The sequence below is a fragment of the Elephas maximus genome, chromosome 11 (assembly GCF_024166365.1).
Source record: "Elephas maximus indicus isolate mEleMax1 chromosome 11, mEleMax1 primary haplotype, whole genome shotgun sequence".
Classification (NCBI taxonomy): Eukaryota; Metazoa; Chordata; class Mammalia; order Proboscidea; family Elephantidae; genus Elephas; species Elephas maximus.
The window spans coordinates 25,504,223-25,531,719 of record NC_064829.1 but is presented as its reverse complement, the minus strand read 5'-3'; the positions used below and the strand labels follow the sequence as shown (position 1 = coordinate 25,531,719).

The 27,497-nt window shown below is 38.1% G+C and overlaps 1 protein-coding gene across 11 annotated transcripts in view; it reads right to left on the bottom strand.

Annotated features, from left to right (window-relative positions):
* ARHGAP28 (Rho GTPase activating protein 28) overlaps positions 1-27,497 on the bottom strand; it is a 220,327-nt gene that overhangs the window by 85,774 nt on the left and 107,056 nt on the right. For 10 of the 11 annotated variants that reach the window (XM_049902497.1, XM_049902504.1, XM_049902496.1 and 7 more), the window contains 2 exons: positions 19,312-19,517; positions 9,129-9,346 (listed from right to left, as the gene is read on the bottom strand). In XM_049902497.1, the coding sequence (XP_049758454.1) occupies positions 9,129-9,346; positions 19,312-19,517 (424 nt within the window). Of the gene's footprint in view, positions 1-9,128; positions 9,347-14,677; positions 14,746-19,311; positions 19,518-27,497 lie in introns of those variants that run through there. The other variant, XM_049902505.1, reaches the window with a different exon arrangement.

Below are 27,497 nucleotides of genomic sequence, written 5' to 3'. Positions count from 1 at the left end.
TAGAGAGACAGCAATCAGAAATTCAAAAGATTAAGAATAGAGTTTCAAAATTAGACAACTCAATAGAAAGTCAGAGGAGCAGAACTGAGGAAATGGAATTAAGAATTAGTGAGACTGCAGATAAAACACTTGGCACCAATATTTCAAAGAAAAGTCAGATAAAAGAATATTTAAAAAATGAAGAAACTCTAAGAAATCACGTGGGACTCTATCAAGGAAAATAACCTACAAGTCCGTGAAGAATCAGAACAGGAGGGAGAACAGAAAATACAAAGAGAATGGTTAATGATTTGCTGGCAGAAAACTTCCCTGATATCATGAAAGATGAGAAGATATCTACCTAAGATGCTCATCAAACGCCACATAAGGCCGATCCCAAAAGAAGGACACCAAGACATATTATAATCAAACTTGCCAGAACCAAAGATAAAGAGAGAATTTTAAGAGGAGGATAAACAAAAAGCCAGCAACAAAGCAGACTCAATAAGGATAAGCTTGGACTACTCAGCAGAAACCATGCAGGGAAGAAGGCAATGGGATGACTTACATAAGGCAATGAAGGAAAAAAAAAAAAAAAAAACCGCCTGCAAAGGATCATATATCCAGCAAAACTGCCTCTCAGATATGAAGGTGAAATTAGGACGTTTCCAGATAAACGGAAGTTTAGGGAATTTGCAAAAACCAAACCCAAACTAAGAGAAATACTAAAGGGATTTCTCTGGTTAGAGAATCAATAACATCAGATAACAACCGAAGACTACAACACAGGACAGAGCAACCAGATATCAACCCAGACAGGGAAATCACAAAAATAAAACAAGATTAAAAAAAAAAAAATTCAAAACAGAGAAACAGCAATGTCATTATGTAAAAGATGATAACATTAAATTGATAAAGAGGGACTAAAAAATATAGTCATAGAGCTTTCATATGGAGTAGAAGTCAAGGCAATATAAAGAGACAAAATTTTGGTTTCAACTTAGAAAAATAGGGGTAGATACTAAGGAAACCACAAAGGAGACTAACAATCTTACACATAAAAAAAAAGAGAGAAAAACATAAAGACTCAACAAAAACAAAATCAATAACAATGAAAAAGAAGAAAAGGCAATTTATAAAGAAAAACTACTCAGAACAAAAAATTAGGTGGAAAAAGAAACTGTCAACAACACTCTAAGAAAGACATCAAAATGACAGCACAAAACTCATACATAATTATGCAGAATGTAAATGGATTAAATGCACCAGTAAAGTGGCACAGAGTGGCAGAATGGATTAAAAAAACATGATCTGTATATATGAAGCCTACAAGAGAAACATCTTACAGACACAAACAAACTAAAACTCAAAGGATGGAAAAAATATATCAAGCAAACAGCAATCAAAAAAGAGCAGGAGGGGCAATATTAATTTCAGACAAAATAAACTTTAAAGTTAAAACTACCACAAAGGATAAGGAAGGACACAATATAATGACTAAAGGGACAATATACCAGGAGGATATAACCATATTAAATATTTACTCATCCAACCACAGGGCTTCAAGATACATAAAACAAACTCTAACAGCATTGAAAAGCAAGATAAACATCTTGACGATAAGAGTCGGAGACTTCAACACACCACTTTTGGTGAAGAACAGAACATCCAGAAAGAAATTCAATAAAGACATGGAAGATCTAAATGCCAAAATCAATGAACTTGACCTCATAGACATATACAGAACCCTCCACCCAACAGCAATCAAGTATACTTTCTTTTCCAACACACATGGAACATTCTCCAGAATAGACCACATATTAAGTAATAAAATACGCCTTAACAGAATCCAAAACATCGAAATATTACGAAGCATCCTCTCTGACCATAAAGCCATAAAAGTAGAAATCAGTAACACAAAAAACAGGGAAAACAAATCAAACACCTTGCTCAAAAATTACTGCATTATAGAAGAAATTAAGGATGCAATGAAAAATTCATAGAATCCAATGAGAATGAAAACACTTCCTATTAGAACCTTTGGGACACAGCTAAAGCAGTACTCAGAGGGCAATTTATAGCAATAAAAGGACCACATCCAAAGGGAAGAAAAGGCTAAAAGAATCATCCCTACAATTTGAACAAATAAAAAGAGAGCAACAAAAGAAACCCTCAGGCACCAGAAGAAAGCAAATAATCATAATTAGAGCAGAATTTAATGAAATAGAGAACAGAAAAACAACAGAAAGAGTTAACAAGACCAAAAGCTGGTTCTTTGAAAAAATTCACAAAATCGATAAACCACTGGCCAAACTGACAAAAGAAAAACAGAAGAGGAAGCAAATAACCTAAATAAGAAATGAGATGGGCTGTATCACAACAGACCCAAATGAAATTAAAAGAATCATATCAAATTACTATGAAAAACTGTACTCTAACAAATTTGAAAACCTAGAAGAAATGGACGAATTTCTAGAAACATGCTAACTACCTAAACTAACACAAACAGAGGTAGAACACCTATATAAACCCATAACAGAAGCAGAGATTGAAAAGGTAATTAAAAAACTCCCAATGGCTTTACTGGCCCTGATGGCTTTATTGGAGAATTCTACCAAACTTTCAGAGAAGAGTTAACATCACTACTACTAAAGATATTTCAGAGCATAGAAAAGGTGGAATACTCCCAAAGTCATTCTATGAAGTCAGTGTATCCCTGATGCCAAAACCAGGTAAAAAAACCCATTGCTGTCAAGTCAATTCCAACTCCTAGCAACTGTATAGGACAGAGTAAAACTGCCCCATAGAGTTTCCAAGGAGTACCTGATGGATTCAAACTCCTGACCTTTTGGATAGCAGCTGTAGCTCTTAATCACTACGCCACCAGGGTTTCCAAAACTAGGTAAAGACACCATACATACATACACACATACATACATAAATAAATAAAATTACAGACCTATATCCCTCATGAACTTAGATGCAAAAATCATCGACAAAATTCTAGCCAATGGAATCCAACAACGTATCAAAAAAATCATTCACCATGACCAAGTGAGATCCATACCAGGTATGCAGGGATGGTTTAACATTAGAAAAACAATCGATGTAATCCATCATATAAATATAACAAAAGATAAGAACTACATGATCTTATTAATTGATGCAGAAAAGGAATTTGACAAAGTCCAACACCCATTCAGGAAACCCTGGTGGTGTAGTGGTTAAGTGCGGCTACCCAAAATGTTGGCAGTTTGAATCCACCAGGTGCTCCTTGGAAACTCTATGGGGCAGTTCTATTCTATCCGATAGGGTCGCTACGAGTTGGAATCGACTCGATGGCACTGGGTTTGGTTTGGTTTTGGTTAACACCCATTCATGGTAAAAACTCAGCAAAATAGAAATAGAAGGAAAATTCCTCAACATAATAAAGAACATTTATACAAAGCCAATAGCCAACACCATCCTAAATGGAGAGAGAATGAAAGCATTACCCTTTAGAACAAGAAACAGACAAGGATGCCCTTCATCACCACTCTTATTCAACACTGCTGGAGGTCCTTGCCAGAGCAATAGGCTAGATAAATAAAGGACATCCAGATTGGTAAGGAAGAAGTAAAAGTATCTCTATTTGCAGATGACATGATCTTATACACAGAAAACCCTAAAGAATCCTCAAAAAAAAAAAATTATTGATACTAATACAATTTCCTATGCTTCTGATTATCTGGAGATGTCCTAACTTTCGCTTTCATATTTGCTGGATATATGATTCTTGGCTTGCAATTTTTCTCCTTCAATGCTTTATATATGTCATCCTGTTGCCTTCTTGCCTGCATGTTTTCTGCTGAGTAGTCTGAGCTTATTCTTATTGATTCTCCTTTGTAGGTAACTTTTTGCTTATCCCTGGCAGTTCTTAAAATTTTCTCTTTCTCTTTGGTTTTGGCAACTTTGATTATAATATGTCTTGGTAACTTTATTTTGGGATCTACCTTGTATGGGGTTCTATAAGCATCTTGGATAGATATCCTTTCATCTTTCACGATGTCAAGGAAGTTTTCTGCCAACAAATCTTCAACGATTCTCTCTGTATTTTCTGTTATCCCTACTTGTTCTGGTACTCCAGTCGCTCATAGGTTATTCTTCTTGATAGAGTCCCACATGATTCTTAGGATTTCTTCATTTTTTTAAATTCTTTCATCTGATTTTTCTTCAAATATATTGTTGCCAGGTGTTTTATCTTCAATTTCGCTAATTCTGACTTCCATCTCCTCAATTCTGTTCTGCTGACTTTCTACGGAGTTGTCTAATTCTGAAATTTTATTGTTAAGCTTCTGAATTTCTGATTGCTGTCTACGGATTCTTGCAGCCTATTCAAGTTTTCATGCTGTTCTTGAAAAATCTTCTTAATTTCCTTGACTGCTTTAACTGTGTGTTCCTTAGCTTGTTCTGCATTTTGCCTCACCTCCTTCCTGATGTCTTGAAGAGTTCTGTATATTAATCTTTTGTATTCTACATCTGGTAATTCCAGGAGGACATATTCATCCAGAAGAGTCCTTGATTCTTTGTTTTGGGAGTTTGTTGAAGCAATCATGGTCAGCTTCTTTATGTGATTTGATATAGACTATTGTCTCCGAGCCACCTATAAGTTACTGTATTAATTTTATGTTTCCTCACTATGTCCTAGGGTCTTGTTTTGTTTTGATATAACCAAATAGGCTACTAGAGTGAGCTTGCTTATTTGCATCTTTGAAGCACTAATGTCCTGTTACCAGATGGCTAGAGCTGTTACCAGGTATATGAGTCTAGGAGTACATTCACTATTCTTGTATAGATTCAGCTCAGGTGTCTCAGTAGTTGGTCACCTAGTGTGTGGTGCAGGCTCTCACATACGATCTTAGAGATGCAGTGGTGATTGGTGTAAGCACTCATTTCTGGTAGCAGCAGGGGGTCACACTCTGAGGGAGGCAGGGGGTTGACAACCTTCCCCCAATGTCTGTAAGGAAGGCATGTCCCTGTTCTTTAGAGTGCTCTGGTGGGTGGGCTCTGCAGCCATACTATAGGCATCCAGTGCTTTTAACTGTAAGGGCTGGTAGGCACCACTTATCCTTGGAGCCCTGTCACAGGTAGCTAGGTCCTCAGGTCCCTGCTGTAGGTAGGTGAGGGCTCTGTTTAATAGGCAGAGTGGTATCAAATATTAAAAACCTACCTCTCCACTGTACAGCTGAAACAGTTACAGTCAGACCTCAAAGAGATTGGCCCTTGCTCTGTAACAGCCAGATCCTATCTGCTGTAATGGGGCCACCTGGATCTATGCAGCGGTGAAGGCAAAATCTGTGGACCCCTTGTGCCTGGACTGGAGCTGCTTCTGCCCTGAGTTTCCAGGTTAGGGGATCCGGCAGAGTATTTTTCCCCAATTTGTTAATTTGTTCCTTCTCCAAGGCCAGGGGAATGGCTCAGAGAGTGCAGCAGGACCTATCTCAGGCCCAGAGAAATCAACTATTAATGAAGCCAGATGCGGCAGAGGGAGAACGGATTAGATAGATAGGAGAGAGTTCTTTCAAAATGAGGAGCTATTAGATCCGTGCAGTAAATCAGACAAAATCACTTACCTTGTGTAGGGAGTGCTGTTTTCTCTCAGATTCCGGAGGCTTGTGTAGATTGTGTGCGCTGGTTCTGTGGTTGCACCAGGTGGCAGGTCTGTGGAACCTCGCTTGCCTTCTTTCATTGAAGTAGCTGTGTCCTAAATGCTACCACAAGCCCCACCAGAGGTTCAGGGGTTGTGCCACTTTGCTTGCCTTCTTTTGCTGAAGCACCCACGTCCTAAACGCTACCACCAGCTGCGTCGCAGTCACACGAGAGGGTCAGGGGTGCGCCACTTCATTTGCCTCCTTTCGTTGAAGCAGGTGTGTCCCAGAACACTACCACCAACTTACCACAGGGGCTGCTCCTCACTGCTTCTGCAGCATCTCCTCCCCTCCCCCATCACCAGTCCAATTTTTTAACTTTGTCTTTGATGCTCAGGGTTTCTAGCTTGTCATATATATAATCTATTCACTTATTTTTATCTCATCTTTGTTGTAAGAGGGACCACCGGAAGCGTCTGACAACTCCGCCATCTCAGCCCCACTGCCTAGAGTTGGTCTTAATTACATGAATGGAGTCAAGCTTTTAGGACCTTCATTTACTGATGTGGCTCAACTCAAAATGAGAAAAAACAGCTCCAAACATCCATTAATAATCAGAACTTGGAATGTATGAAGTATGAATCTCAGAAAACTGGTAGTCATCAAAAATGAAATGGAAAGCATAAACATCGATATCCTATGCATTAGTGAGCTGAAATGGACTGATACAGGCCATTCTCAATTAGACAATCATATGGTCTACTATGCCAGGAATGACAAATTGAAGAGGAATGGCATTGTGTTCATCATCAAAAAGGAACACTGCAAGATCTATCCTGAAGTGCAGTGCTGTCAGTGATAGGATAATATCTGTCTTAGTCATCTAGTGCTGCCATAACAGAAATACCACAAGTGGATGGCTTTAACAAAGAGAAATTAATTTTCTCACAGTCTAGTAGGTTACAAGTCCAAATTCAGGGTGTTGGCTCCAGGGAAGGCTTTCTCTCTCTGTCAGATCTGGAGGAAGGTCCTTGTCCTCAATCTTCCCCTGATCCAGGAGCTTCTCATGTGCAAGGGCTCCATGTCCAAAGGACATGCTCTGCTCCTGGTACTGTTTTCTTGGTGGTATGAGCTCTTCAACTCTCTGCTTGCTTCCCTTTCCTTTTATCTTTTGAGAGATGAAAGGTGGTACAGGCTACACCCCACGGATACTCCCTTTACCTTGGATCAGGGACGTGACCTGAGTAAGGGTGGTGTTACAATCCCACTTAATCCCCTCGACATAAAATTACAATCACAAAATGGAGGACAACCACACAATACTTGGAATCATGGCCTAACCAAGTTGACACATATTTTTTGAGGTGTCGCAATCCAATCCATGACAATATCCACATGCCTACAAGGAAGACCAATTAATATGACTATTATTCAAATTTATGTATCAACCACTAAGGCCAAAGATGAAGAAATTGAAGATTTTTACCAGTTTCTGCTGTCTGAAGTTGATCAAACATGTAATCAAGATGCATTGATAATGACTGGCAACTGGAATGTAAAAGTTCTAAACAAAGAAGAAGAATTGATAGCTGGAAAACATGGCCTTGATAGAAATTTATAGGAATCCTAAAGAGATAACGTGTGCATTTTCTTAAGTAACTGGAGTATTCAGGAGAGGCCTACAGACCCGTTCCTATTCTGCAGTTTGTTAAAGAATAGCAAAAACCTTAATCCGAAGTAGCTGAAAACAGGAGTGGAAAAGGAAGCATGTAGGGCAAGTTCTTAGTACCCTCTGAAGATGATCTTGGAGATAACTGAACAGTAATTCAGGGAATTTAAACCAGCAGGGCAAACCTTTTCTTTGATAGGCATCTTGGCCAGGACACCTGTAACTGGAGCCCTTTACTCAAGTTGTGGGAGTCACTTTTACAGCTGTAGAAAATCCCACCATCAAGAAAGACACAGGTTTCAACCAGGCTGAAGTGTCAAACAGCACAGAACTCAAAGTTCACTTACCTCAAGGCATTTCATTACATAGTGCAGAAGATTCTAGAACTCTGCTGTTCAGTATATTAGTTATAAACCACATATGGCTATTTAAATTTAAATCAATTAAAGTTAAATAAAAACAAAAATTCATTTCCTTAGTCACACTAGGCACATTTCAAGCCACATGTGGCTACCATATTGAACAGCACAGAAATAAAACATCCATCACTGTAGAAAGTTTTAAAGAACAGCACTATTCTAGAATACCGTTGGCACAGATGCATTATGGGTTAAGTAGGCATGTGTGAGCTGCCCTGGCAACTACCGAATGTAATTAATATATCTAAGGGAAGATATGAGTTACAAACAAGCTAAAGTAACTCAAATTGGAGACTGTCTTCAACCACGCTTTCTATTCAATATCCTCAAAATTTTAATTTATGTCATTATTAATATTATAATTAAACAGACAAGAAACCTAAATCAGAATGATAACTAACTTGCCTGAGGCAACTCTTTATCTGTAACTGCAGCAGAATATCAAGTATATTTCCCTGTATACTAATTACCCCTAAAGTTCCAAGAATCCTATCAGCAATAGAACCTGATATAGTTAGTGTCTTGCACAGGAATGTATTCAGTATTTGTTGTATAAATGAATGAATGAATGAATAGGTTGTAAGGAGAACTGAAGAGTAAAATGGTGGTCCCTAGGCGGTACACATGGTTAAAGTGCTCTACTGCCAATCAAAAGGCTAAAGGTTTGAGCACACAGAGGCACCTCAGAAGAAAGGCCTGGAGATCTACTTCCAAAAAATCAACCAGTGAAACCCGTATGGAATATGGTTCTACTCGGACACACATGAGGTTGTCATGAGTCAGAGTCGACTCGACTGCACCTAGTTAGGAGTAAAACAAAGGTAGAAATAGGAGAACATGACTAACAGCCTCAGAAGTAAAATTGTAGCCATGGAAGTGCTAAGGGTAAATTGCAATTTCGACCACTCATTCCTCATAAAACATTTGATGCTTACCTTATTCTCTTGCCTTCTTAATTAATGCTGATATCTCTCATTTTTACCATTTTAGTTTATCTGAACATAAAGGCTTCCCTACCTACTCCACCACATCACTGCATTTAAAACAAACCACCTGGGCTTGTTTACAATACATAGGCCCACTTCCCTGGGGACTCATTTGCCCTACCCCAGACTTTCCCTCAGAGAGCTGAGATTTAAGTAAAGGCCCTCTGTATCCCAACCAGAAAAATGTGTTTCATCGCCAAAGAAGTTGCCCTCCAACTTCAACAAAGAAAGGAATAAATGTAATGTTGACATAAGATGGCAGTATGGGAGACAAGGAATGATCACTTAAGTTCAAATTAGTCAAATTTTGTACTGCGTGTCTGTCTTAGTTTTCTCTGAAAGCTAGAATGTGACCAGCCTTTTCTGATGTTTTCCAACCCTCCCTGCCGCACCCCTCAAAAAACAAAAACCAAACCAAAACACTTCTTAAGCTGTGTTCATTACTTACGGGAGATTCACTGACTCCAAAGATGTCCCTGACATCCCTGACAGACTGCTTGTTCTTTTTTCTCATGGTCTGAGTATAGGTGTTGTATCTCTTTTTCACTGCAGCTGCTTGGGTTCGAGTCAATGTAGAGAGCAAGGCCTTCCCATCCTCCTCCTCATCGCCTGAGATCAGAGTTGACAAACCCACGTCTTGCAACCATTCTGCTTCAAGTTCTCCTTCTGTAAAATAACATTATTGGGAGAAGGTTAGCAACATATTTGGCACAACTGGACATGTATACCTCTAGGTCTGTGCATATCACCCAATAAGAAACACTTTTAAGCAATATATGAAGATTGTCTTAATAAAAACCGAAAACCCAATGCTGTAGACTCGATTCCGACTCATGGTGACCCTATAGGACAGAGTAGACTGCCCCATAGAGTTTCCAAGGAGCACCTGGTGAATTTGAACTGCCAGCCTCTTGGTTAGCAGCTGTAGCACTTAACTACTACGCCACCACGGTTTCCATCGTCTTAATAGTACAGTCAAAAAAACACCGACTTTTTAAACAGAAACTTTAGTGAATAAACATAGCAAGGAATACAAACTTTGCAAAAATAGTTTGGAAAAAATCACAAACTAATGGCTCTAGTCCTTAACCAGCAAAAATCAGCAATTCCTGAGGAGTGGGAGCATTAGATTATTAGTTAGCACATATAATACTCAGGATATTCGGTTCTCATTCTCTCTCTCTATATATGTATTGGTGTTATTGTATTTTTGGTTTGTAACTTTTTTTTCCTATGGTTTAAAAGGCAAATGCCTAAACAATAATTATAAATCTGTTTTAATGAGCAAACAGTGTATGAAGATGTGATCTGTGACGATAATATAAAGAGGGAGTGTTTGCTTTCGAAACTAAACTGGTATTATTCAAACTAAATCATTAAATGTTTACGATAATTGTAACCCCCAAAGTAGACACTAAGAAAATAACTTAAAAAAATACAGAAAAGGAAAGATGAAGAAAATCAAAAAGGCACACTACAAAAATTCAACTAAATGATAATAAGTTTAAAAAGCAGTAAAGGAGGAAATGAGAGGGAAAAAACATATAAGACATACAGACCATAATAGCTAAATGGCAGAAGTAAACACTTCCTTATCAGTAATTACTTTAAATGTAAATGGAAGACTGTTTTTTTTTCCCCACAGTAATTATGGGAAAGGCCTAGGAGTATGAATGAAAAGTCTGTATTATAATTTTTAAAGAGATCAAATTTTAAAATATTTTCTAGTAAAGTTTCTAACTGGGAAACTTGGTAAGATAAATAAATAATTTTCCTTGTCAGAGAGGTAAATATAAACCATCTCTAGACTACTTATTTTTTGAAAAATGATAAAATATAGATATTTGTACTAAGAGAAAAGAGTGGATTAATACATAAGTGGATTTTTAATCACTTAAATGTAGGTTCAAATCTCAGTGGCACCATTTACTAGCTGGGTGGCTTTGGTAAATTTTCCCATAATCTCCAGGCTTCAGTGTCCTCTCTGCAAAATGGAGGTAATAAGAAGAAAAGCATTAGGTTGCTGTGAGGGTTACTTTATCATGTATTCATGACAGATGGCAAAGAAAAAACCAAAACCAAACCCGCTGCAGTCGAGTCGATTCCAAATCATAGCGACTCTATGGGACAGAGTAGAACTGCCCCATAGAGTTTCCAAGGAGCGCCTGGAGGATTCAAACTGCTGACCTTTTGGTTAGCAGCTGTAGCATCTAACCACTACGCCACCAGGGTCTGGGACAAAGTAGGTGTCCAGTAAACGTTCTCTTACTTTTCTCCTTATTCTGAACATCAAGTTATCTTTCATTTTTTCAAAAAGCAATTCAAAAGCTTAAAATTCATCATAATGAGAATCAATTGCTATTGTAAATGAGATGTGGGGAAATAAAGAATTGAGAATAAGGATGTCATGTAACAGAGAATCCTCTACACTTCGACTTCTGGGAACTGTGTATCGCCCGAAGAGGTTTGTTTAAACAAGCAGATTAGACTGATTTGTAAATAACATATCAAAGCATCAGTCAGGAGTTCTGGAGTCTGCTTATATTATTGCTTCATTTGTATATAAACAAAGACTTCTAAGGGCTTGACAGGTCTAATCTCTTACCTGGGTAAATGTTTGATTTGATACCATGTTTTTCTTTTTCATTTGCTTTTTAAGCCTTCCCTTTCACAGAAAATGCAAAACAAAAAAACCCTACAGCTGTTACGTCAATTCCAACTCACAGCGACCCTATAAAACAGAGTAGAAGTGCCCCATAGGGTTTCCAAGGCTGTAATCTTTACGGAAGAACTGCCATATCTTTCTCCTGTGAAACTGCTGGGGGGCTGAAACCGCTGTCCTTTTACTTAGTAGCCAAGTGCTTGACCACTGTGCCACAAATAGCAACAGACATCTAAAACAATAAACCTTTTAAATTAGTGAATTTTACCCAGAAGGTTTCCTTTACTTAAGCTGTAGATGTTCATTTCTGAGGACAAAATTTTACAAATGCAGTATAAATATTAAATTTTAAAAAATTGGATTTTTTTCCCCTTTCTCTGTAAGGAGTAAGGAAATAGCAGGAGGGAAGAATAATTGGTAAGGCGAAAGTTAAAACCCCAGTGTGACTGACCTCCTAGCCCAATTTTTTACATACACTACTGATTTTGTTAGGGAGCCCTGGTGGAACAGTAGTTAAGGCTCAGCTGCTACCCAGAAGGTTGGCGATTGGAACCCACCAGCCGCTCCAAGGAAGAAAGCTGTGGCAGCTGGCTTCTGTAAAGATTACAACCCTGGAAACTCTGTGAGGCAGATCTACCCTGTCCTATAATGCCACAATGAGCCAGAATCCACTTAACAACAACAGGTAGGGGTTTTGTTAGCTGCTGGCGAGTGGGTTCTAACTCATAGTAACCTTATGTACAACAGAAGGAGATGTTGCTCGATCCTGTGCCATTCTCACAATAGTAGGTATTTTTGTGCCCATTGTTGCAACCACTGTGTCCATCCATCTCGCTGTCTCTTTTTTTCACTGACCCTCTGCTTGTAAATGTAATGATGTCCTTCTCCAGGTATTGGTCCCTTCTGATAGCATGTCAAAAGTAAGCGAGACAAAGTCTCGCCATCCTTACGTCTAAGAAGCATCCTGGCTGCACTTCTTGCAAGACTGATGTCTTAGCCTGGGTTCTCTAGAGAAGCAAAACCAGTGAAGCATAACTCCAAAACCCATTGCTGTCACTTTGATTCCGACTCATAGGGACCCTATACAACAGAGTAGAGATTCCCCATAGGGTTTCTAAGGAGTAGCTGGTGGATTCAAACTGCTGAGCTTTTGGTTAGCAGCCAAACTCTTAACCACTGTGCCACAAGGGTTCCCTGTGAGGCATATACATATATGTATATATATATATATATATATAGAACCCACTGCCGTCAGTAGGAGATGGCTTATGCAGTTGTAGAGGCTGGAAAGTCCCAAGCCTGTGGGTCAGGCATCAGACTGGAGGCTTTTCCTGACTCAGTAGCTGCAGGGCTGATAAACCCAAGATCAGCTTACGGGTTGCGGAGGCCGTCGAATCCAAGATTGGCAGGCAAAATGGCAGGCTGCTGGCTCAAGGTCCGAGAAACAGAGGTCAGAACATGATGAGCCAGATGTAGGATCCAGAGAAAGCAAGTGAGCTTTGCCAGAATATCCATATGTATTTGGATGTAGACCGCATCCTAGAGGAAACGCCTCTTACAACTGATTGGCTGATTACATCAGATCACATCATGGAGGATGACTACATTATTACATAACTGCCAAACCACTGGGAATTACGGCCCAGCAAAGCTGACACACAACATTAACCTTCACCAAAGTTTGGTTCATTCTTATGGCAGTCTATGGTATATTGAATATTCTTTGCCAACTCCACAATTCAAATGTGTCAATTCCTCTTCAGTTCTTCTCTTTCCTTGCCCAGCTTTTGAATACATATGAGGGGTTAGGATGGCCTAAATCCTTGGACTCTGACTGCAGAAGATGTAGAATAAGTATGTTCCATGGTATATATCAATGTTACTCCTGTTTGCTGAATTATGAGCAATGCAATTCTGTGCTCATTACTCCAGTTGCCAAATGCGTGTTTTCAACATTGACTGATCCTTTGATTTTCAGCTCCATATATCCAATTTCCTACTCAACTACTTGGATTTATCAATCATATGTCAAACTTAACATGTTCAAAACTGAACTCATATTTTTCATTTTCAAGTGTAGTTCTGTGCCAGTATTCCATAATTTCAACAAATGAAACCCACTATCCATCTAAGTTGGCAAGTAAGTAACCCAGGAGTCCTTTTTTACTCTTCACTCTCTCTCATGGCTCAAAAGCAATGCATCACCAAGACCTTTTGATATTATCTCCTTATTATATCTCAAAATTGCCCACTTTATCTCTTCTGTCATAACTCTGGTCCAACTATCATCATCTTTCACCTGGACTACTGCAATTACCACCCAAAAGTTCTCCCCTCAGACCTTCTTAATCCCCTTCCAATCTATTTTCCATATTGTAACTAAATTAGTTCTTTCAAAATATAAATCTATTACCCCTTTCTAAAATAATGCTACATTTTTGCTTGCTCTTGGGATTAAGGAAAAAAAAAAAACCCTTGATATGGCCTATAAGATATAAAGCCGCTTACCTTTTTGGCCACAGTTTATACCATACTCTACTTACCCTCTGTTTTCAGCAATGCTAGCCTACTTTTGGTTTCTCAAAAATCTATGCTGTATTTTCTTACAAACCTTTGGACATGCTGATTCTTTCAATCCTTCAGATCTCAGTTTATACATCCCTTCCTCAATGAAGTCTTTTTTTCCTAAACCCCTCAGATGAGCTCAGGTCCTACCGTTAGGACCTATCTATCCATCTATGCCAATACTGCTGCTTTTCTTTTTTGTTCAAATAATTTCCCCCCAAAAGATATATCTATTTTTATGATCATTTCATTAATTACTTTCTCTGTCACCAGATTATAAACTCCATAAAGAAGGAAACATTTCAGCTTTGCTTATAACTCTAACACCAACACCTACCAGAGTGCCTGACACATAGTAGGTTCACACGTTTGTTGAATTAATTAAATAATTAATTTTTAATTGAAATATAGAGTTAAGGAAATTCTTCCAGTAAGTCAGGAAAATGATGGGTACAAAACATCGGTTTCTTCAAATCAGTGTAGCTATCACTGAAAGTCCACAGGTTAGTAAATTTGCTGGGGAAACATATCAATAATTGGATAAAAATTTTCAGTACACACGGCATTGCCAGGAGTTGGAATCAACTTGATGGCAACTAACAACAACAAAATCTGGAGGTTGGATCTAAATAACAGTCCAGTGCAGAACAATTATAACAATCATGAACTCTGAATAAAATACATAAAATAACTATTTGAAGGTAATAGAGAGGAATGAAACACAGGCAGAAACTGAGAAAATAATCAAATTCTTATAAATGGAAACTTACTGGGTGAGATTTGCATTTATACAGTTTTTCCGCTGTGGGCAATTTTCAATCTCTACAGTACACAGTGGCTAGAATGCAAATAGGGGTCAAAAGACAAAGTATGGGATTATCAGAACAGCTGGAAAGTGACGGACATGTTCCTGATAAGAGGGAGCCTCAAAATCTGTGCATAAACTCTGACAAAATCCTTGACTAAACCCTGAACTAAAAATATGTGTGGGAGACTCCAAGCATACCAGTAAAAAACAACATCTGGAAGGCTAAATAACTGACCAATATTGCAGATGCTGCACAGACAGGAAAGACAGAGGTGGGAGTATGGGTCCAGTCAAGTTAACTGTTTGCTAGAACTAAAATTAACTACCTGTAGAGGAAGGCATTGGAATACAGAGTCTCTGAAACATATCAATCATGTAGTCTAAATGTATTCAAAAAGAAAACAAAAAATGGGCTCATTTATCAAGAGAAAAAGTAGTCAATAGAAACTGACTCTGGGATGACACTGATGGTGAATAAGAACTTTAAAGCAGTATATATGTATGTGTATATACATACACATACATGCATATACATATACATACATATATACATATACCCCAACCAAACTTGTTGCCGTCGAGTCAGTTCCGACTCATAGCAACCCTATAGGCCAGGTTAGAACTGCCCTATAGGATTTCCAAGGAGTGGCTGGTGGATTCATACTGCCAATTGTTTGCTGAGCAGCCAAGCTCTTGACCACTGTGCCACCAGGGCTCCATTTATATATTGGCATAGGAGTAGTGATTCAGTGGTAGAATTCTTGCTTTCCACGCGGGAGACCTGAGTTTGATTTCCAGACAATACGTCTCATGCACGGTCACCACTTATCTCTCAGTGGAGGCTTGTGTGTTGTTATAATGCTGAACAGATTTTAGCAGAGCTTCCAAACTAAGACAGACTAGGAAGAAAGGCCTGGTGATCTACTTTTGAAGCCCTATTCACATCAGTACCATCCACAATTGATCATGGAGATGGTGCAAGGTTGGGTAGCCTTTCATTTTGTTGTTCATGGGGTTGCCATAAGTTGGGGGCCAACTTGATGGCAGCTAAAAGTTAACAGCAACATGTTGTTCCTGTGTGCTGTCAAGTCTATTTTGACTTATAACAATCCTATAAGTCAGAGCGAAGCTCTGGTAGTGCAGTGGTTAAGTGTTTGGATACTAACCAAATGGTTGGCAATTCGAGTTCACTAGCCGCTCCTTGGAAACACTATGGGGCAGTTCTACTCTGTCCCATAGGGTTGCTATGAGTTGGAATCTATTTCATGGTACATAACAACAATATATGACAGAGTAGAACTGCCCCATTGGGTTTTCTAGACTGTAATTTTTACGGTAGCAGACCTCTACGTCTTTCACGTGCAGTGCCACTTGGTGGGTTCACATGCTTAACCACTGCACAACAAAGGCTCCTATATATATATATCCTTATTCAGTCCACTAGGAAACCCTGATGGGTCAGCAATTCAAGCTCACCAGGCACTCCTTGGAAATTCTATGGGGCAGTTCTACTCTGCTCTATAGGGTTGCTATGAGTTGGAACCAACTCGACAGCAATGGGTTTCGTTTTGTTGTTGTTGTTGTTATTCAGTCTACTAAGAGGGCCTTGGAACAGCATAACCCTTCAAAGCAACAAGCATCAAGCACAGCTAGTGACCAGATCTTGGCTTCCAAATATCATTCTATACTAAAAAGAAGCAAGGCCCCTAGAGAAATGTCTTATTCAAGGGTGACACAAGAAAAATACAGGCCTAGATCATCTTGCACCAGAGAGGAAGGAAATGTTGCAAGAAAGATGAGATGTTTCAAAAGGGTATAGAGGTCAGTTTAAAGTGGCTTTCACTGGTCAAATCTGGGACAATTTGAGCATCAGAATAAATGACAGTAAAAGATTATAACCTCCTAAATAAACCAGGAGTCCATTCTGATATAAAAAAATAATTTGATAGCACCATTGTACTGATGCATGCATAACATGTAGACATTGTCCATTTGACAACAGAACAAAGCACAGGACAAGAAGGGTAAACGGAATTATGGAAGAGTCTTACATTTTATATGAAAATGCATAATATTTGCTCTAAGTACACTGTGATAAATTAGGGACGAATATTGTAATACTCAATTAGTCCCTAAAAAAATCAAAGCAGTATAGCTAAAATGCCAACCGAACCGAAAAAAACAAACCTACTGTCGCCGGGTTGATTCTAACTCAGCCACACTATAGGACAGAGCTGCCCCATAGGGTTTCCAAGGAGTGGCTGGTGAATTCAAACTGCTGACCTTTTGGTTAGCAGCCAAGCTCTTAACCACTACACCACCAGGGCTCTAAAATGCCAACAGAGAAATTTAAAAGAAACATAATAAGACAGTAAGAGAATGGAAAAAGATACCATGCAAAAAATAACTGTAAGAATGCTAGAATGACTATATCAATATTAGACAAAGCAGACTATAAGACAAGGGATATTACCAGAAGTATTGAGGAGGGGGATTTCATAATGATAAAATGGGTTATTCAATAAAGAGGAATAACAGTCGTTAACATGCATGTACCTAATAACAGATCTTCAAAATACAAGAAGCAAAAATTGACAGAATAAAAGGAAAACACAGACAAATCCACAATCAGTTGGCGATTTTAACAACCCACTCTCAGTTACTGATAGAAAAATTAGACAAAAAATAGTAAGGACACAATAGATGTGATCAAAAGTATCAACCACTTTGCTCTAATTGGCAATTAGACAACGGTAGAACATGTTTCTTGACCAAGACGGACCATATGCTGGACCATAAAATAAGTCTAAATAAATTCCAAAAGGTTGAAATCTTATGAACTATGTTACCTAATCATAACACGAATAACTTAGTAACCAATAACAATGAGGTACCTAGAAAATTGGAAATTAAGCAACACATAAGAAAAATGAGAAAACATTTAACTGAATGATAATGAAAATAGACCCAATGGTGTTCGATTTAAAGTAGAGGTTATCGGTTTTTAATACAGATAGCTAGCTAGCTAAACAGTAAGAAAAAAGGGGTAGGAGGATAAGATGAGTTTTCCTTTATGTGTCTTTCTGCCTTGCTGGATACAAAAGGCAAAACGTTAGGTAGGAAGTGAATAAGAACACACTTCACTGGTGGAGGAGAGGTTCCCTTGAAATTGATCCTCACTAAATGTGTTGAGGGGCTTTTTATTTCTAACAGTGTACAATGTTGTGGTATATTGGAACTACTATTTCACAGACCTGAGAAAGAAAGATCTGTAGTAAAGGGAATGAATAATAAAAAGGCTTTTTAGCTTCAGTGTATCTTGGTAGTTGTCTTGAGGTTAATCACAGGCTAATGAAAACATTCTTCGGTGTACACTTGCTGAATTGCCTTTGGTCTTTCTTGGATTTCTTACGTATTTACTTTTTGATAGGTAAGGCATGGAGGAGATGGCCTACGCTTTCAATAAAAAGTAAATAATTTTATTTTTTCTCTTCTCTTTTGGTCCTCAATGTTCTTTTACTGTATTTTTACACAAATAATGCATGCCTTCTATGTTTGTTTGCCATCAGCTCCCTCCCCCTTCAAGATATTTTCATAAGCACTTCTATGCCAATTTTATTTGTGTAAAGCTATAGTATTTCCCTTTTCTGCTATTTAGTTTCACTGACAACTAATTCAGTTTCACTGACATGGCTTTTGCTTTATGGTGTATGAGAAAATTGGTCTCTAAATACACTAATATCAGTAAATACTTCAAAGTCAAATATTACTCTCAAATTACACTAGCAGAATTTTTTTCTGTCTCTCTCTCATTGTCATTTATTTTTGTTATTGGTAATCTGTATTCAAATACACAGATGCCAAAAACCAAAACCAAACCCACTGCTGTCGAGTCAATTCAGACTCATAGCGACCCTATAGGATGGAGGAGAACTGCCCAATAGTTTCCAAGGCACACCTGGCAGATTTGAACTGCCGACCTCTTGGTTAGCAGCCATAGCACTTAACCACTATGCCACCAGGGTTTTCATAGATGCTAAAGTCACCAAAATTCAAATACTCAGTTTGCTTGATGACAATGAATCAAATGAATAGATAAGCACAGCAACCTTAAGTAGCTATATGTAATGGGTCCATTGAATTTTGCTGGGAGTAAGAGAGGCCCAGTCTTCCTTCAGGTTAGTCACCTTGGCTCAAAGCCAGCCTGATCCAGTCCAGGAAAAAAAAAAAAAACAGTTGTTGTTTAGTCAACTCTAATTCACGGAGACCCCATGCATGTCAGAGTAGAACTGTGCTCCAAAGGGTTTTCAATAGATGATTTTTCAGAAGTAGATCACCAGGCCTTTCTTTTGAGGCACCTCCAGGTGGACTTGAACCTCCAACCTTTTGGTTAGTGGCCAAACACATTAACCATTTGTGCCACCCAGGGCCTCCGGAACCAGTCCAGTGTAGATAAACCAAAATGAGCAGAGTTCGTATACTGAATTCTACTGATTCATGCATTAAACTAAGAAGTAGCTTCTGTAAGCCAACAGCCCCAAACAGAGAGACAATGAAAGACAGTGAGCACAAGAGGCAACAAATTGAGCTCCTTACCATCCACAGGCTTGACCTCCGTTGGTGTTTGCTCATCTTGTCCTCCCATGCAGCTCTCTTTAATACTTTCTATTTCACGCCAGAAATCCTCCATAGAGGCGCTGCTGTCTACGGAGGCTTGTGAGTTGGAGCGGCTAAATGCGGGAGGATGTAAAGACTCATTGGAGAGCATCCTGTTAATTCTTCGGCAGCAAGGAATGGATTTTCTGAGGAAAGATGAATATCTGAATGAAAATCAGGGTCATTTATTTTATAAATTACACAATTTAACATAAGTTTTTAAAATCAGTGTAGAAACAGAGTTAGTGTGGCAGTGAGGGGTTTGAGGGAATGATCACCATTCAGTGGCCACCCTTCTTTTCTACTAAATAATTTTTACTTCATAATGGAGTCCCTGGGTGGTACAGACAGTCAAAACACTCAGCTGCTAACTGAAAGGTTGGAGGTTTGAGTCTACGCAGAGGTCTCGGAAGAAAGGCCTGGTGATCTACTTCTGAAAATTCAGCCGTTGAAAACCCTGTGGAGCACAGCTCTACTCTGATACACATGGGGTTACCAGGAGTCCGAATCCACTTGACAGCAGCTATTTTTCTTAATACTTCATAACTGTGTGGCCACATAGGAATTACCATGAAATATTTTTATAATTTTCACACACTCAAAAAGTGGAAAGTTATTTGTATTAGTCAAAACACATATAGAACAAGTTTGTCTCTTTAAAGCGTCCAAGTTGATGACAGAGAAGGGTGTGAAAGTCGGCTGCTGGGATAATATTAGTAAAGGGAAATAATCTTTAATGTCAGGTGGGAAACCTACATTAGGACAGGGAAGAGGGCAGAGCCCAGAAGACAGAGTCCCATGGTTGGTCTGGAAGGATGAAGCCACCACTACGGACAGTGTCCAGCAGCTGAGGCTAGTACAGGTTCCTGCTATCAGTGCATAACAGGACCACCACCAGTCCAAGGGCCGAAGAGCGAGAGCAAGACACAGACTTACCTCACAGGCTTGTGGGAGGACTAAATGAATTACCACATGCAAAGCATTTAGAACATAAAAATGTTCAACAAATGTGAGTTAAAAAAAAGCAGGAGACACAGTAGGACAGATACATGCCAAAATGCTGGAGTTCTGGGAGATTTTAGTGACTTCACATAAAAATAAAACAAAATATTTGGCTTCCATGATTAGCAAACATTATATTTTCCAGGAGCAGAATGTTTGATTAACTAGAACATGTCGGTTCTCAACTATGGAGAATAACTGAGTTACTTTATGCTTTAGGATATTCTATTTTTGTTCATACATGGTTTTCAAATTTGGTGTGGGTGTGTAACTCCTTTCAAAGAATCTCCACCAAGCTTGCCTTCTCCTCGAGTTCAGGTGGAACTGAATCAAAAGGCTGAGATCACCACTAAACCGACGTGTGGTCTGAGCTGCTTCACTGAAAACGAATACTCAAGTGGAAAGACATAACCCCAGCAGTGGAAGAGTGTCACAGATTGAATTATGTCCCCCCCAAAATATGTATCAACTTGGTTAGGCCATGACTCCCAGTATTGTGTAGCTGTCCTCCATTTTGTGATTGTAATTTTATGTTGAGAGTATTAGTGTGGGATTGTAACACCACCGTTACTCAGGTCACTTCCCTGATCCAATGCAAAGGGAGTTTCCCTAGGGTGTGGCCTGCACCACCTTTTATCTCTCAAGAGGGAAGCAAGCAGAGTGGGGGACCTCATACCACCAAGAAAGCAGTGCCAGGAGCAGAGCGTGTCCTTTGGACCCGGGGTCCCCACATGAAGAAGTTCCTAGTCCAGGGGAACACTGATGAGAAGGCCAACAGAGACGGAATGTCTTCCCTTGGAGCTGATGCCCTGAATTTGGACTTTTAGCCTACTTTACTGTGAGGAAATAAACTTTCTTTGTTAAAGCCATCCACTTGTGGTATTTCTGTTATAGCAGCACTGGATGATTAAGACACAGAGTAACATCCAACTGTGGGCATTGTGACTCCCTGAGGACAATTAAATGTTGATATGCAGACAGCCATGGATTGCTATCAAATTTAACCATGTCCCATAGGAAACATAAAGCACATCGATATGTACGAGTACAAAGAAAGAGGGGAAATAATGCTTCCATAAACAAGAAAAAATAAAATTCTATCTGCTTATAGTCCCCTTACCTCTAAGAATCCTTCTAGATTTCCAAATCACCTGTAGCAGAAATTTCTGGAATTTAATCATTGATCCTTTCATAGCACCAGACAATTTAAGTAGTTCTTTAACATTAACTGGCAGCAATTAAACCAATTTATTTTTAAAACTCCAAAGCACTTCAGGAAAATGTGAAATATCTGCTTTTATTTTTAATGCTGTGCTGTGTGATAAAAGGAATTTTAGGCAGCTGTGTTTGATAATTGGGTAGTAAAAGTTTTTCACTGAATTCCTTATAGTTTGACAAAACAGATCTACTCTTCTGCTTGAAACATGAAATCATCACAGATTCCAAGACAGTAATTTTTCCTTTATTATTTTTAGGTTTTTAAGCCTTTTGCTTTTTCATAGAAAACCAACACTGAAAACCACTAACACATTCACAGAGCACTAATATATAAACACCTACTTCTTGTAAAATTAAAACCTGTACTTTGATTACCACTGCTCACACAGCCTATGACCTTCCATGTGCCATATTCAGAGAAAGAATGTGGATGTCCCCAAAACTTTCTCTAATCCTAGATTTTTAAGGTGAATTTGTTTAAAGAATTAATAAACTTGACATTTATGATCTTGATATTTTACACTCTCTACGGCTGATGTGGACCAAGTTTTAAAAATTATAATGCAGTTTTTGTTTAAATCATAAACAACTGTATGAAGCCAAAACTGAAGGTCTTCTCTTTCCATGTGTAAATTGCAATACAGTTCTATAAACTGCTTTGTTTTCCCCACTCAAAAACATGCCATAGACATTTTTCCACGCCAGCACAGACTGCTTCAATGGCTGCATGGAGAAGCATAACTTATCTTAGGAATTAAGCAAACCCACAGATATACCCAAGCACTGAAAATTTCTGAAGAGCTGAGAAATTTGGGAAAAAATAAATTTTAGAAGATGAGAAGCAGATATATGTAGAGCTAATAATAATAATTTCAGTTAAAATGCACAGTTTCTTACTTATGCAAAGGGTATGTTCCCAAAACCTCAGAGAAGCGATGGTCATAAACCTTTGCCAGCAGACAGGGGAAACAGATGTGAAATATAGTTATGAACAGCTGAGTAAAATGTTGGTTTCATCTGAGGCAATCCACCCAAAGAATCTTTTAATTGCAATGATCAACAATTTCTCTTGGCAAAGAAGTCAGATAGCATTTTTGGGACAAGCACACTTGGAAGAGTTCTTGCTTTTTTTTAGTAGGGGATCCAAATACTTGCCACTTCATCCCAGGGTGGAACATGGACCATGACCTTCCACTCTTGAAGCATTATACAATTGTGGCCCTTAGGCTCACCCAGTAGTTAGATGTCTTAATCTGTAGCTTCATACCTCACCATATTAGGATAAAATAGAGCTTGGGGCTTCATCAGCTGTTTGTATTTCTTTATTCCTAAACAATTCCAGGAAAATGTTACACAAAAAACAGAATGTAATTGTGTTCTACAGCAACTTTTGTTGAGAAAACACCATTAGGTTTAAAATTAGATTTTAAGTATGTGGTAATTGCCATAAATTCAAAGTGGTATTAAAAAACAGGAAAGATTTTATCCTTCCCTTTTTTCTTCAATTGTCTTTTTAGCTACAGCTTGTATCATGTTTTAATGGTTAATAGAGATTTATAATTTACCTTGAATTAGTGTTTTACAATTCTTTTACCCCCTCCTCTTGCACTCTATGTATTATTGTTGTCATATATGTTACTTCTATAAATGTTATACATCTCACAAGAGTTGTTATTGTGTTTGTTTTAAAATAATCAATAATCTTTTACTTTTTTTTAAATAGCCTTTTACATTTATCCTTTCTGATGTTCTGCATTATTTCCTACATGACCATGTATCTGTATAGAAAAATTTCTCTTCAGCTTTGAGGAGTTCCTTTAGCATTTTCCTTCAGCTTTTCCATTCTCTTTTGTTAGCATTTCTTGGACTGTGGATCTGCTGGCAACAAATTCCCTCAAATTTCTGTCTCAAAATGTTTTTAATTCATTTTAGTTTTTGAAGAAAATTTTCATTGAGTATAGAACTCTAGGCTGGCAGTTTTTTTTTTGTTGTTTTTATTACTTCTGAATATGTCATTCCATTGATTTCTGGACTCTATTACAGATTCTGAGGAGAATGCTTTATCATGATTCTTATTGATATTCTTCTAAATATGTGTTTATCTAGCTGCTTTTGATAATCTTTTCATTTTAGCAACTTGACTATAATACACCTATACTGTGGTTTTTATATTCTGCATGAGGTTTACTGAGCACCTTGAATCTGTGGATTGATGTCTATTATAGATTGCATTGTGTACCCACAAAATATGTGTTGTAACTACTAACCCCTATATAGGGTCGCTGTAAGTCAAAATAAACTCGATGACAATTGGTTTGGTTTTGGTTTATACCTGTGCTTATATCCCATTTGGGAATGGGTTTTTTGTTATGTTAACAAGACAGTGTCAGTGCAGGGTGTGTCTTAAATCAACTTCTTTTGAGATATATAAGAAATTAAACAAGTGAGCAAGCAAGCAGATGTGGGGGAAGAAAGAGGCCAAGGCACATGAAGATTGCCCAGAAGCAGAAGCTTAAAAGAGACAAGAAACCTCTTTCAGAGCTGACAGAAAGTGAAAGCCTTCCCCAAAGAGCTGCATGAAACTGTGTCTCCTGGAAAATAAATTCCCATTTCTTAAAGCCACCCACTTGTAGTCTTTCTGTTATAGCAGCACTAAACTAAGACAATGTCTTTCATCAATTTGGGGATTTTTAAAACAAACTTTCTCTTCAAATACTTCTTCTGCCCTAGTCTCTCTTCTCCTTCTGGGATTCCGATAACACAATGATTGGATGGTTTGATATTGTCCAAAATGTCCTTCCTAATCAGTTTTGCTTCCCCCGCCCCTCTTTCTCTCTGTGTTTCAGTTTAGAATTTCTACTTCCCTATCTTCACATTCACTGGCCTTTCTTCTACTGCATCTAGCCTGCTATGAAGTCCATCCAAAAAGAATTCCTAAAGATTCTATTCCTCTGTTGACACACATCTTTGTATGTATTTTGTCCATCTTTTTCCCCTAATTCTTTTACCCTATTTATAATTGCCATTTGAAAGTTTTTGTCTGTTAATGGCAATGTCTGTGTCATCAGTGTGTCTGCTAACATTGACTAAAAAATATCATTTATGTATCACATTTCCCTTTTTCTTGGCATATCTCTTTTTTTTTCTTTTTAATTGTATTGCAGACATTGTATTGAAAAGAACTCTAGGAAACTGGAGTAAATAGTAATTTCCCTCAGAAAGGGCTAGCCTTATCCTCTGGGAGTTGGAGTAAAGGGCAAAAAATAAGGGGTTCATGGATTTTGAATGCCTTTCACCACTGCATAGACCTGTGTGGGCTCATTTCAACAGCATAGGTGCTCATTAGCACAGTACAACAGGGTATATACCTAAAGCTTATTTTCAACTGCATCAGCTATAAGGATAGGTGCTCATTAGCACAGTACAACAGGGTATATACCTAAAGCTTATTTTCAACTGCATCAGCTATAAGGGGGAGTGGCAAATTCATGACATTTGACACTGCCCTGACCATTAAGCAGCATTTGCACCTACCCACTTAGGGACCTGAGGACTGGTGGCTCCACCAACTCCAAATAGCCACCCACAACGAGGGTCAAGAATAAGTGCTGCCTCCCACTCCTTATAGCCAAAGGAATTGGGTGCCCATACTCTGGCTGCAAAACCCTTTCACCTACGTGCTGTAGAGAACAGGGACATACCATCCACTGATGATCTGGACACCTGAGCCAAATCCAAACAAGAAAAGTAAATGGACTCCTGGGCTCATATAACTAGTAACAGCTCTAACCACCAGGTGACAGGATGTGACAGCTTCAAAGATGCCAAATATCAAACTAGCTCACACGATCAGCCTATTTGGGCATATCAAAACAAAACAAAACAAGAAGCTAGGACACAGTAAGCAAACATAAAATAAATATAATAACTTAATGATGGTTTGGAGAAAACAGTCAATATCAAATCACATAAAGAGGTAGACCATGATGGCTTCAGCAAGCCACCAAAACAAAGAAACCTTCTGGAGGAAGAGAATTTTTTGGAATTATTGGAGACAGAATTCAAAAGATTAATATACAAAGCTCTTCAAGAGATCAGGAAAGAAATCAGAAAAATGCAAAACAAGCCAAGAAACACAGAGACAAAGCAAAAGAGGAACTTAAGAAGGTTACACAAGAGCATAATGACAAATTTAACAGGCTGCAAGAATCCACAGAGAGACAGCAAACAGAAATTTAAAAGATTAACAATAAAATTTCAGAATAAGACAATTCAATAGAAAGTTACTGGAGCAGAGTTGAGTAAATGGAAGCCAGAATCAGTGAGATTGAAGACAAAGCACTTGACACCAACTTTCTTGGGGAAAAATTAGACAAAAGAATTAAAAAAAAAAAGAATCCCTAAGATTTATTTGAGAATCTATAAAGAGGAAAAACCCAGGAGTGATTGGAGTACCAGAACGGGGGGAATAACAGAAAACACAGAGAAAATTGCTGAAGATTTGTTAGAAGAAAACTTCTCTGATATCATGAAAGATGAGAAGATATCTATCCGGGAAGCTCATCAAACCCCACACGGGGTAGATTCCAAAGGAAAGTCACCAAGATATATTATAATCAAACTTGCCAAAACCAAAGATAAAGAGAGAATTTTAACAGCACCTAGTGATAAATGAAAAATTATCTACAAAGAAGAGTCAATAAGGTTAAGCTCTGACTACTCAGCAGAAACCATGCATGAAAGAAGGCAATGGGATGACATGTATCCAGCCATGAAGAAAAAAAAAATGCCAGCAAAGAAGTACATATCCAGCAAAACTGTCTCTCAAATACAATGGTGAAATTAGGGCATTTGCAGATAAAAAAAAAGTTAAGGGAATCTGTAAAAACCAAACCAAAATTACAAGAAGCACTAAATGGAATACTCAACTTAGAAAATGAATAACATCAGATAACAACACAAGACCAGAACACAGGACAGAACAACCAGATATCAACCCAGAAAGGGAAGTCCCCAAAATAAACCAAAGCTAAAACACTGAAAATAGGGAAACAAAGATGTCAATATGTAAAAAATGAAAACATTAAAACAAAAAAAGAGGGGATAAATAATGTTGCCATACTTCTTTCATAACGAGAAGTCAAGGTGATACCAAGAAATAGAAGATTGGTTTAAACTTAGAAAAATAGGGGTAAATATTAAGGTAACCACAGAGGAAACTAACAATCTTACACGTCAAAATAAAATACAAGAAAAACATAAAGACTCAGCAAATACAAAATCAACAACAATGAAAAGGATGAAAAGAAAAAAAATATATATAAAAAACTTACTCAGCACAGAAAATTAAATGGAACAAAGAAACTGTCAACAACACACACATGCAAAAGACAGCCAAATGACAGCCCTAAATTCATACCTATCAATAATTACACTGAATGTAAATGGACTAAAGGCACCAATAAATAGGCAAAGAGTGGCTGAATGGATAAAAAAATACAATCCATCTATATGCTGCCTAAAAGGGACATACGTTAGACTTAAAGACACAAACTAAAACTCAAAGGATGGAAAAAAATATATCAGGCAAACAAAAATCAAAAAAAGAGCAGAAGTGGCAACCTCTGACAAAATAGACTTTAAAGTAAAATTCACCACGAACATAGAATAAGGAAGGGTACTACATAACGATTAAAGGGTCAATGTACCAGGAGGACATAACCATAATAAATAATTATGCATACAATGAAAGGGCTCTAAAATACACAAAACAAGCTCTAACAGCATTGAAAAGAGAAATAGGCAGCTCCACAATAATGGCAGAAGACGTCAATGCACCACTTTTGGTGAAGGACAGAACACACAGAAAGAAGCTCAGTAAAGACACAGAAGATCTAAATGCCATA